Here is an 11,832-nt window from a genome sequence, read left to right as displayed (position 1 = left end):
TAACTAAGAGTAGTAATTAAGTAGTTAACCACAGTAACTAAAGTGACTAATTAACTATACTACTAGTTACAAAAATACCAGCTCAAATTAATATCTGTGATAATCTCCATTCTTTCCATCTCTTGTGAGTCGTGTTCCTTTGTACAAAAAAACTATAACCTTCTCTTAGCCACTGTCTCTCCCTCTAGCGCTGTCACCCACTGTTGTCTTGTCGAAGCTTGAGGCAACTCTTTCAATCTCAAGCTTGCTATCTTTTTTCTCTCACTCCCTTGCCCACTCTCTGTTATTTATCTTAATCTCACGACATCCTGTTGCTCCCAAGACTAATTTGTGTGGAATTTTAAAGGAAACATTTTGAAGGGTTTTCGTATATTAATGTTTTTGTTAAGATTGAGCCTCATTTTTTTAGTTTGTAGTTCCTTACTGTTGGATGAAGGGGCACCCACATGGGCAGACCTTTCTCCTCCTATGCGTTACAATCAATGTAACGTGTTGTGTTACTGCAATTAAATGGCAGAGTGAAGAGGTCAGCTGTGTGGGTGGGCTATATATAGCTCCCCTCATTTGGTTCTTGGTAATCATCCCAAAAAAAAAGTTCTCTCTCTTTTGGTTCTCTCTTGAAATAGTATTTAGGCTGTGGATTTGTTAAGTGTTACTTTAATTTACACTACGTAGTACACTTCACCAGTAAGAAGAGATTTGAGATTTTATAGACTAGATAAACTTGTGGAGCAACTTAGTAAGCTGTGCTTGAGGTATTTTCTATTGTGCTTTCTTACATTAGTATCAGAGGTATTATTTAGTTGTTCCCAATTTATAAATTTTTATTAGCATATGCATGTAAACTGTATTGGCCTTTTTTTTTTTTTGTCTTCTTTTTTCTGTGAAAGTTATTCGCGCACAAGTGGTGCTACAAAGTTTTGTTTTTTTTTTTAAACACTATCTGGGCTAAGCCATCATGAGCAGTGAAGTACTGCATGCACCAAGGTGGTGCTGCAAGCATCATCGCTGTAATGCCCCATTCCCAAAGGTCCTGAGAATTAGCTCTTATTACTTCATATCAACTTTAATACCACAACTATAAAATCCAGATAACTCTATAAAATATTAATTTATTCACTCAACCGAAATATCCATGTTCCTTCCTAGGAATAATAAAGAAATTCTCAATAACATAATTTAAAAACCCCCCAAAAACTCAAAAATATCAATAACTCATCAAATCAAAACATCTAAAAATAAATCAATTTACTAACTATGACCCTTAAATAAGCACTTGTACCCTTAGACACTTATTCCACTTCGATCATCACACCTTGCTAAAACTTCCTAATCTTGTTCTTCAGCTGAACCATCAAAATTATCTAAAAAATATTTTGAGATAAGGGTTGAATTATCAACAACTCAGTAATCAGAGAACATATACTAATGTCCAAACATGAGCATTTACAGAATTCAGAATGCAGAACAAAACATTTTCCTTATCATTTTCAGAGTGTGGAAGCATAAACATGTTAACAAAAATTAGAGCGAAAGTTCAAAAAATATTATTATTCAAAATTTCTTTGGCATAGCATAACTGAAATATCACATTATAACATAATTCCATGTTTAACCCCCGTGGTAGGATTGTGCAAACCCCAGTGGCGAACCAAGCAAAAACAAAATGTGAATCTTTCCCTTATTATTCTCAGAGACCTGGGTATGCACACAGGAAAGACCATTTTGCTTCCAAAGTGGGTGAACTGGAAACAGAAAAGTTGGCTGGGGGCCATAGTTTTACACCCGTGGTATGGTCAAAATAGAACAGAAACAGAAACAAAATGTCACGCTAGAGGTTTTCATAAATCACATCATATCATATCAGAGTACAAAACTTTTTCAGAACATAACAAAATCATATCATAAAAATATAATTTATGTACAAAATTTCATATTCGCTCTCTTTTGCATAGTTCAGAAAGAAAATGCCAAAATAACTCATGTCTACACCAGTCATGCCAGAAAAATACTTTATTCTTATACAAAATTTCATGAATAATACAAAAAAACTAACTGAAGTGTTTCCAAAATTGTTTTCATAATAAAACATGCATATTTTTCCAAAATCAATTTCAGTTCATTTCTTTTAAGCAAAGTTTAGTTTAGGAACCCTGTTTACCTAAACTTCTTAACCTTTTGAAAATTTCCTTAACACTGCTGCGTAAGTATTAATGGACACCTATAAAATAGTCACGTAATTCTTGTAAATCTCTTGTCAAACACAATTTCAATATTTAAACCCGAAATGCTCAATTAACCTGTTCTAATTCCTCAAAATATAAAATCTTCATAATTCCTAAAATACCATCATTTTTCAAAATCATCAATTATTCACTTAATCTAATTCTCACTCAAACATCAGTCTATTTAAGGAAACAAATCCCAAACCTCTTAAAAATAGAATACCGATTTTATTGCATATAGCCTCCAGTTACAAAATAACATAAAAATATATATTTATATATACACACATTCAGACTGTTAAAAATAATTTCATACTAAATCCTATAAATTTAAAACTCCTTTATTATCATTAAAAAAACATTTATTGAAAATAAGGTCCATACAAGATGGTTTAATATAAAAAGGAGACATGCCACGTAAAATCAGAAACTTCCGAGCTACACCACAACTTAAAAGGATTTAAGGGCATAACTGTAATTTTCTTTTAACAAAAGTTTTACATACTTCTTTTTTTTTTTTTTTTTATAGGAAACATACTTCATTAACAATAAAGCTTACAAGGTATTAGAATCAGACCAAAGAACATTAGAAATTACACTAGGGTATGCACCCCACCATAAGCTAACATTCTGAACACTTAAGCCATATTTGGCAAGTAAATGAGCTGCTACATTGCAGTTTCTATAAGTATGTTGCACATCACAGATACTGAACCGAGATATCAAATCCTTTGCCTCATGAATGACATTGCCAAAAGTAGCCTTTGAAGGGCCTTGCTGATTGAACTCAGTGACAACGAACTAAGAATCACTTTCAATAACCAGGTTACTAATCCCAAGATGGATACAGAATTGCAAACCTTGGAGGATAGCTAAAGCCTCAACTTCCACAACAGTCATAGCAGAACATTCTTTCTTTGCAGCAGACATGATCACTTTTCCTTTAGAGTCTCTAACAATAGCTCCTATACCAGCTATAGAACCGGATGAAGAAAAGACTCCATCTACATTTAGTTTGAAAACACCAGGAGGTGGAAGTTCCCATCTGTACTGATTTCTAATGATAGAAATAGGTTTATTTTTGAGCTCTTTGTACGATTTCTGCATTGCCAAAGCATTTCCCAGAATAGCATCAATACTCATTGCCTTATTCTCAAACATCTTCATATTTCTTCTATACCAGCAGCTCCAACATATTATGAAAAACAGATCAAGCATATCATGTCTCTTATTATGTTGCAGCCTCAGAACCACATCCAGGAACATGTCATGTTCCTTCATAAGAACCATTGATGGGAAATAGAGAGACCAGACCTCTTTGATAGCTGGGCAGGAACAAAGAGCATGAAGAGTATCCTCATTTTTAGCATGACAGAATACACAACCATCCTCTGTTAACACCTTCTTTTTCTTTAGATTTGACTTTGTGGGTAGGATTTCTTTGACAGCTTTCCAAGCAAAGATCCTCACCTTTATAGGAAGTTTCATGCTCCATATAGCTTTCCACATTTTCCTTAATAAATCAACATTTGAGGATTCCCCATTCTGTCTACCTGGACTTAAATCTTTAAACAGTCTATAGGCACTTTTGACAGTATAAGTACCATTTGCTTCCTTCTTCCAGCGGATTAGATCCTCTCTATCTTGGCTGAGCACAATCTTTGTAATGTGAAGAGCTACTTCTGGTCTAAAGAATGCAGTAATTTTACCCACATCCCACACTCTCTGATTGGCAATAAATAAAGAATTAACAGTTGCACTTTCATCCCCTATCAATTCTGCATTCCCATAATAAGAGGGACTGATATGTTGCCCAGCAATACTAGTAAAGCCAGGAACCCAAGAGTCTGTCCAAATCCTCACCTCCTTTCCTGAGCCAATTCTCCACTGACAGCCCTCTTGTAGTTTGCGCTTTGTTCCCCAAATACCTCTCCATACAAAAGAGGGGTTATAACCCAATGCAGCATCTAAGAAGTGTTTTTTAGGAAAATATCGAGCTTTGAAGATCTTATGGAGTAAAGATTCAGTGTTCTGCATAATCCTCCAACCATTTTTTGCTAAAAGAGCTTCATTAAACACTCTCAAGTCTTTAAAGCCCATCCCTCCATTCTGTTTTGTATTACACATCTTTGACCAGCTCATCCAATGTATTTTATGTTCTTCCTTCTTTTGGCCCCACCAGAATTTTTCCATTAATTGCTCTAGCTCTGCACACAGAGAAGAAGGTAGTTTAAAACAATTCATGGCATATGTTGGGATAGACAAGGCCACAGCCTTTATTAAAATTTCTTTCCCCCCAACCGAAAGCATCTTCTCCTTCCATCCATGCAGTTTTTTCCACACTTTATGTTTTATATCAGAAAAAGCTCTATACTTTGCCCTCCCAACCAAAGGTGGAAGCCCCAGGTACTTCTCAAATTGTTGGCTATGCTGCACCTCCCAAAGATCCAAAATATCTTGCCTTGTATCAGGTTTTACATTTGTACTAAAAACGATGCCAGTTTTGCCTCTGTTAATCTTTTGACCCGAAGACTGCTCATAACAGTGCAATAAATGTTGAATCCTTTGATTTTCATACACATTTGCCTTACAGAACAAGATGCTATCATCAACAAAAATTAAATGGGATAGTCTAGGAGCTCCACTGTAGATTCTAACAGGCGTGATCTTACCATGCTCTTCAGCCTTCTTAAGTAGAGATATCAATCCCTCTGTGCAAAGTAAGAACAAATGGGGAGATAATGGGTCCCCTTGACTAAGCCCTCTTGATGGAATTATAGGACCTTTAGGCTCACCATTGCTCAAAACTGAGAAAGAGACAGATTTTACACACTTCATCACAAGAGAAATCCATCGTGTATTAAAGCCCATTTTTATCATGAATTTTTCAATAAAAGGCCATTCCACTCTATCAAAAGCCTTACTCATATCCAACTTAATGGACATATAGCCCTCTTTTCCTTTTCTCTTCTGTCTCAAAAAATGCACAACTTCATAGGCTACCAGAATATTATCAGAGATAATTCTACCAGGGACAAAAGCGCATTGAGAGGTAGATATAACTGCATTAAGCACCTTTTTAAGTCTATTAGCAAGGACTTTGGATATTAACTTGTATACCACATTACATAGACTAATAGGCCTAAATTCAGAAATCATCTCAGGCTTGCATTTCTTTGGTATCAAGGTTATAAAAGTATGGTTGAGAGATGGAGGAATATTACTAGTTCTAAGTACCTGCAATACAGCACAGGTTACTGCATTTCCCACTATGTGCCAATATTGTTGAAAAAATAGAGGTGGCATTCCATCGGGTCCTGGTGATTTGGTAGGGTGCATCTGATTCAAAGCTTCTTTGACCTCTTCTTTAGTAAAATCCTTTGTCAACTCCACATTCATATCATCTATGACTCTGCCTCTCAGATCTTCTAAGAAAACCAGATCTTCCATCGGGACTTGCTGTTCTGATTGAAACAAGGATTGGAAGTAACTAATGATAAGCTGATCCCTATCATTTCCATACTGCCAAACCCCAACATCATTTTTTAAGCCTATGATCCAGTTCTTGTTCTTTCTTTAAGATGATCTATAATGGAAAAACTTTGAGTTGCTATCACCCCCCTTCAGCCACAAAGCTTTTGCCCTTTGGTTCCACATAATTTCTTCCCTTTCTAACCAAACCTGAAGATTATTTTGGGCCTGCATAAGTTCCTCTCTTGAGATACTACTTGGATCAGCATGTTGTAATCTTTGTAGAGATTCTCAGGCCTTTATTATTTGCTTTTTAACATGCCCAAATTTCATTTTGTTCCATGTCTCTAGGCCCCTACTACAAATTCTCAATCTGTCAATAAAAGAATCCATAGGCCTATTGTCAGTAGCCCCATTCCAACATCTTGAAATGACATCCCCACACTCATCATCCTCCACCCACATTGCTTCAAACCTGAAGAGTTTCTGTCGGTATCTATTATGGCTGCTACTTGGTATAAGAATTATAGGCAAGTGGTCAGAGTATGCTGCAAAACCATGCACAACTCAAGAAGAGGGAAAGCATGTTCTCCAGCTGTGATTACCGACATACCTGTCCAATCTCTCACTAACCACACCATGTTCATATCTTCTATTACACCAAGTATACCTTGGACCCTCATACCCCAAATCAACCAGATTGCATTCATCTAGAACATTTCTAAAAGCTTGCATTAACCTTTCTGGGTGTGGCCTTCCTCCCATCTTTTCTTACCTACTTATCACTTCATTAAAGTCTCCACAAACCAGCCAAGGTATATTACCATCCTCATTCAAAGTTCTAAGTAAACTCCAGGTTTCCACTCTCTTCTCAGTTTCTGGATGTCTATACAAACTCGTAAATTTCCACTCCAATCCGTTATCGATCTCACTGATTTTTGCATCAATATGAAAGAATGAGAAACTCTTAATGGATAAGTTTACCTCATTTTTCCATAGTAATGCCAAGCCACCGCTTCTCCCTTCACTAGGTACTGTAAAACAGCAGCCAAAACCCATACTAACACGAATTCTTTCCATTTGCCAACTGCTCATTTTTGTTTCCATTAAGAAAAGAACTTCAGGATCTTCCCTTCTGACCAAGTCACGAAGAGTTCGAACTCCTCGTGGGTTCCCAAGCCCACGAGAGTTCCAACTAATTGTTTTCATTGTTCTGGGCGGGGCTGCACAGGGCTTAAAAATAGATCACTTAAGGCCTCCTTATCTGGTATTCCTCTCTTCACACGTTTTTAAGGAGTAGATAATATTTCAAGAGCCTTCCTTTTACCCTTCACTTCCTGCACCAGAGAATCACCAGGGGCTGCATGAGTTGCAAGGCTCATTCTGACCCACTTTCGGCAAGGCCTTCCTCGCTTGGGTTTTAATTGTGTTTCAGCATTCGTCTTCACTCCTATGGGCTGAAGCCCATCTTCATTTGTCACCATAGCCATGGGCACCACATTACAATCGTCCTTTGAGGGATGGGATATCATTTCCTCCCTATATGTACTAGAGTAGGGCTGTATTGTTACCTTTTCAGGTATAGCAGCATGGGTCAAACTGCCCAGTTGTTTACATGCAATCTTTTCCCTCATTAATGCCACCTCCCTTAAATCATGCATAGTTGAAGCAGAGGGTAAGGCTACCTGTTCAGTCATTTCCTGATTTTCCTCTCTCTGCTCTGCAATATCCTTATTTTTCGGCTTGACACCGAAAGATTGTTTCTCGGATTCCAAAGGAGCTTCCGGTGAGGAATTCCGATGGACAAAAGTTTGAATCCCTGCATTTTTCTCTCCACTTCCCATCAAACTACCAGCACGCAGCCATGCTCCGAATGGTAAGTTGGTAGACGCCCTTATCTCTTGATGGCCAACCCCCTCACAATCTTTGAATTGATGACCAAGTTTTCCACACCAGTAGCAGAAATTTGGCAAACGTTCGTAGGCAAAACGAATCCAGCATATACCATACTATCCCAGCTTAACTCTAACTCCTCGCATAAGAGGTTGAGATATATCCATCCTGACTCTTATTCTCATGAACTTTCCCCATGCAGCCTCACCTTGTTCCCTGTCTACCTCCTCCACAAATCCAATCTTATTACCAATGATACGTCCCACCTCTTCATTCATGGCATTTAACGGCATCTCATACATTCTGATCCAAAAATGATGCTTCAGACAGCCTTATTTTTGTCACTTGTCGATCCCCCTCCAAGCATTTCATGAGAACCAAATTTTGATCAAACGACCATGGTCCTTCTCGAAGAACACGTTGCTTATCGCGATCATCTGCAAACTCCACCAAAATTAGTTTTGAACCCAACTCCTTAAAACTAACTTTGTGAATAGGTTGCCAAACTTTCTTCATCATACTTTTGAGAGCCTCATGGTTGTAATATCTATCCGTAAGTAAAGTCATCACCAGACAACGTTCCCCACGTGCAATATTTGGTTCTAGGACAGTAGAATCTACATGAATCTCACAACTCTCTTTCTTAGATAATGACAAATGTTGGCCTAAAGATTATAACTCCTCTGCCATTGAGGCAGAAAGATAATGAAAGCAAAAGAAGAAAGAAAAAAAGAAGAAAAGAAAAGAAAAGCCTGCACTGGATTGGAGACAAAACCTCTACGCAGAGAGGATTACGCATGCGATGGAATTAGTTTTACATACTTTATGAAGAACAAAAAGGGAAAGAAAAACTGAGACCAAACACATGCAATGGAGGCATCCAAACTCACCGAGAGTGGAGGAGCAATGCGAGGAACTGGGAGGTGACGGAGATTATGCCGGCGAGGTGGTAGCTAAACACACACACACACACAGATATATATATATATATATATATATATATATACAGAGAAAGTTGATCAATGGGAGAAAGGGACAGAGAGGCAGTGGGAACGTTGGCTGACGACTCACCGTGAGGAACAAGGCAGATCTAAAGCGACTTAAGGTTAACAGGGAGGCAACAACCAGAAGGTAATGTGGCCAACTGGAGTATTTTTCTATCATACAGTGATGATCAACCGAGTTTGTGGCCTACACAGTTTTGCTATGTTCGAGAGTGGAAAAACAGGGGACAACAGCTGAGTCACACGGTGGGTGAGATGCAATTTTGGTCAGCACATACACGATGAAGCGAGGAGTTAGGCAGACCCTTATGTGGGTACGGGATGGCCGAGAGGGGTGCAATTCACGGGAGGATACGGCGTGAACAATGAAAAGAAAAAAAAATACAAAAATCCAGAGAAGAATAAAACAAAAGCTGCAGCTTGGGGGGTTTCTTCAAGCCTGAGGTTGGGACATGCATAAGAATATATATCTTTCTATAATATAAAGCCTCTATCTCACTGCTATAGTAATAAACAATGATTTCTAATTCCGTTTCCGTATCCTCCACTTTTTGTGCATATTGTCCATGCAATTCTCTTTGAATTGTGTTTATTATATAATTATTTTAGTCTGTTGGCAATCCACTCATGTTCTTTCCGTCAGTCCAGTTATGTCCATTTCCAATACATGATTAAGCAGCTGTCACTACAACCTGTCCATAATCAGTGCATGCCTACAAGTAACGTGTATAGGTAGACTGAGGAGGATTTCTATAGCTCCTTGGTCAGTGCATGCATACAGTAATATTTAAATCTACGTACAGCAATGTTTAAGACATGCATGTCTTACACGTGCTCTCTGCTGAAAAAGAAGCAAATCATAGACATGCATACGGTAACCCACTAAAAAATCATAAAATACAATCTACATACAGTAAATACAATCTATAAAATATATTAAAAACTTATCCTTAATAATTAGAAAATTCATAAAATACAATCTACGTACAGTAAATACAATCTACGTACAGTAATGTTTAAGACATGCATACAGTAACCCACTAAAAAATCATAAAATACATTAGAAAATTATCCTTGATAATTAGAAAAAAAAAACATGCTCTCTGTTGAACAAGGAAAAAAAAAGACATGCATGTCTCATCTAGCCAATAAATAAATCAAAACCTAGAAAAAAAATAAAAAATCACAAAAAATATTAAATCGATCTCATTGGGTAATAAAATAAAATAAAATCCATGCATCTCTTTTACATTTTGATAACTATACTCATTATTGAAGAAGAAAAATTAAAAGATAAAAAAGAAATAATAGGCTACTTTCATAATAGTCATGACTCATGCCATTCTTTTCAATACTTCCCTACACAAGTAAAATTGAATCTATCTCACAGATTTAAATAAAGAGGTTTTATATAAAACTTCTTTATCTCAAACAATTATAACAATATTAATAATAAAAGCACTACATGTGTATTGCCATCTTCCACTAAATTTTGTCTTCTGCATTGAAAGCAATGGTATCAAGTAATTGGGCAAACATCATATAAATATGACTAAAGGTATACAATAATATATTATAAGTCAGCCACTACTACATCATGAATCCGCAGAGAGTAATATCTATCATAATAGTCATGACTCATGTTTTTTCTTTTCCCATACCTGTTTTATCAGTTTTCCAACAGAGCGATTAGGTTGCAGCAGTTTATTTGGTTGCAGCAGTGGTTTTGCAGGGTGATAGGATGTCTGGATGATTGAGGAGAACAGGCACATTAAAAGGGTCTTTATGGATTATTTGTGTTCACTTCTAGCTTGTCTCGTATAGCTAATTTGGTTTTTCTTTCAGAGGTACATATTTCCTTAGTGTTATTTCTTTCTTCATGGTAAGGAAAATCTGCCTACACGTAATCTGCCTAAGAAAAACTTTTATACTTTCCTATGTATTCTTACAGTTTGTGGGTCAAAGTGTGGGCTGTATTCAAGACTTTCAGAGTTCCACATGTTTCTGGTTTTTATCTTTGTTAGTATGGTTTACTTTGTTATCTTTCATTTGCTGTTGTACAGATTTGTGCTACTTTTTGGTTTGGTTCATGATGGTTCATGCTATATATAAGAAGGTGCAATATATGAAGAGATCTAAAAACATAATGGGTTCTGTTTTCTGGCTTGGTTATGTTCTATGTTGTGCTTGGTTATGTTATTATTAACTCTTACAATGTCTTATTTCTACTTATGTGTTTTGCTGTATTTGTTTTCTTAATTCTTTTGATTTTTTTTGTTACGTTCAGTGGTGTCTTTTTGGCTTGTTATGTTCAATGTTGTGCTTAGTTATGTTCTTATGTTCTAAGAAGATGACAAACTCTACACTAAGCAAACCAAAAAGTTGTATTTGTTCTTATTTCTACTTATGTGTTTAGTTGTATTTGTTTTTATTTTTTAAACAATGACATGCAAACCAAAAAATGAATGCAAACCAGAAAAAGTTGTTCTCAATATTGAAAGCCACATATTTCAAACAAAAAACCAACAAACCAGCACAGATGAGATACAAGAAATATTAAGGGCAATACAATGTAAATGAGTTATATACCAACAAACCAACATAATAGATGAGTACATAGATTATAGGGGGGGGGGAAAAAACTTACCCAGATCTGTTCTAGGCCCCATCTCCCTCACAAGCATTGTGGTAAAAACCAATGCAAAACAAGAAAAGAAACAAGCAAATCAACTCAAGAAATAAAATAAAAAATAGAAAATAAATAACAATAAAAATACCAACAAACAGGAAAATATATTTTCTCATGAATATATAAATTATAGATAATAACACAAACAAATATAAGCTTTACAACACTGCATTATAAAAAAGATTATATTTTCTAACTCATCTAAAAATCACACATGCAAAAACAACAATAAGCCAGTTGAAAAAGTATCACATTTATAACTGGTAGCAACAATGTGCAAACCAAAATAATAAAACCCATATTTTTTTTAGGATGACAAGTCATGAGAAGTATTTGTTATAATATATGTTTCTTAATTTCTATGCATCTAAATGTGTGTATATATATATATATATATTGATCACATCTAAATCTAAAATAAATAGCTTATAGTCTATTGATCACATCAACATTAACCAAGCTAAATTATACATCTATCCATATACAAACTGCAAACCATCATGAACTTCGAACCCAAAATTCCAACAAAAAAAAAAAAAAAAACATAACA

The 11,832-nt window shown here is 36.0% G+C and overlaps 1 protein-coding gene across 1 annotated transcript; it reads right to left on the bottom strand.

Moving 5' to 3' along the window:
* Positions 1-3,026: 3,026 nt before the first annotated feature.
* Positions 3,027-6,905, bottom strand: LOC122306298. The gene is made up of 5 exons (XM_043118728.1): positions 6,521-6,905; positions 6,015-6,244; positions 5,463-5,747; positions 5,150-5,336; positions 3,027-5,032 (listed from the first exon to the last, which is right to left on the bottom strand). The coding sequence occupies exons 1-5, from the start codon at positions 6,903-6,905 to the stop codon at positions 3,027-3,029; spliced, it is 3,093 nt and encodes a 1,030-aa protein (XP_042974662.1).
* Between the last annotated feature and the right edge of the window lie 4,927 nt (positions 6,906-11,832).

The sequence above is a fragment of the Carya illinoinensis genome, chromosome 4 (assembly GCF_018687715.1).
Source record: "Carya illinoinensis cultivar Pawnee chromosome 4, C.illinoinensisPawnee_v1, whole genome shotgun sequence".
NCBI classification, from domain to species: Eukaryota; Viridiplantae; Streptophyta; class Magnoliopsida; order Fagales; family Juglandaceae; genus Carya; species Carya illinoinensis.
Note: the sequence above shows the minus strand (reverse complement) of the source record. Positions and strands in the feature narration are given on the sequence as shown.

Bases quoted from the DNA above. Each gene is read 5' to 3' on its own strand.
- LOC122306298 (XM_043118728.1), bottom strand. From the start codon at position 6,905: ATGAAAACAATTAGTTGGAACTCTCGTGGGCTTGGGAACCCACGAGGA. The intron at 6,245-6,520 runs GTAATATACCTT...ATGGTTTTGCAG, and splicing joins TAGAACTTTGAATGAGGATG to CATACTCTGACCACTTGCCT. The intron at 5,748-6,014 runs GTTAAAAAGCAA...GGGGTTTGGCAG, and splicing joins ACAAAATGAAATTTGGGCAT to TATGGAAATGATAGGGATCA.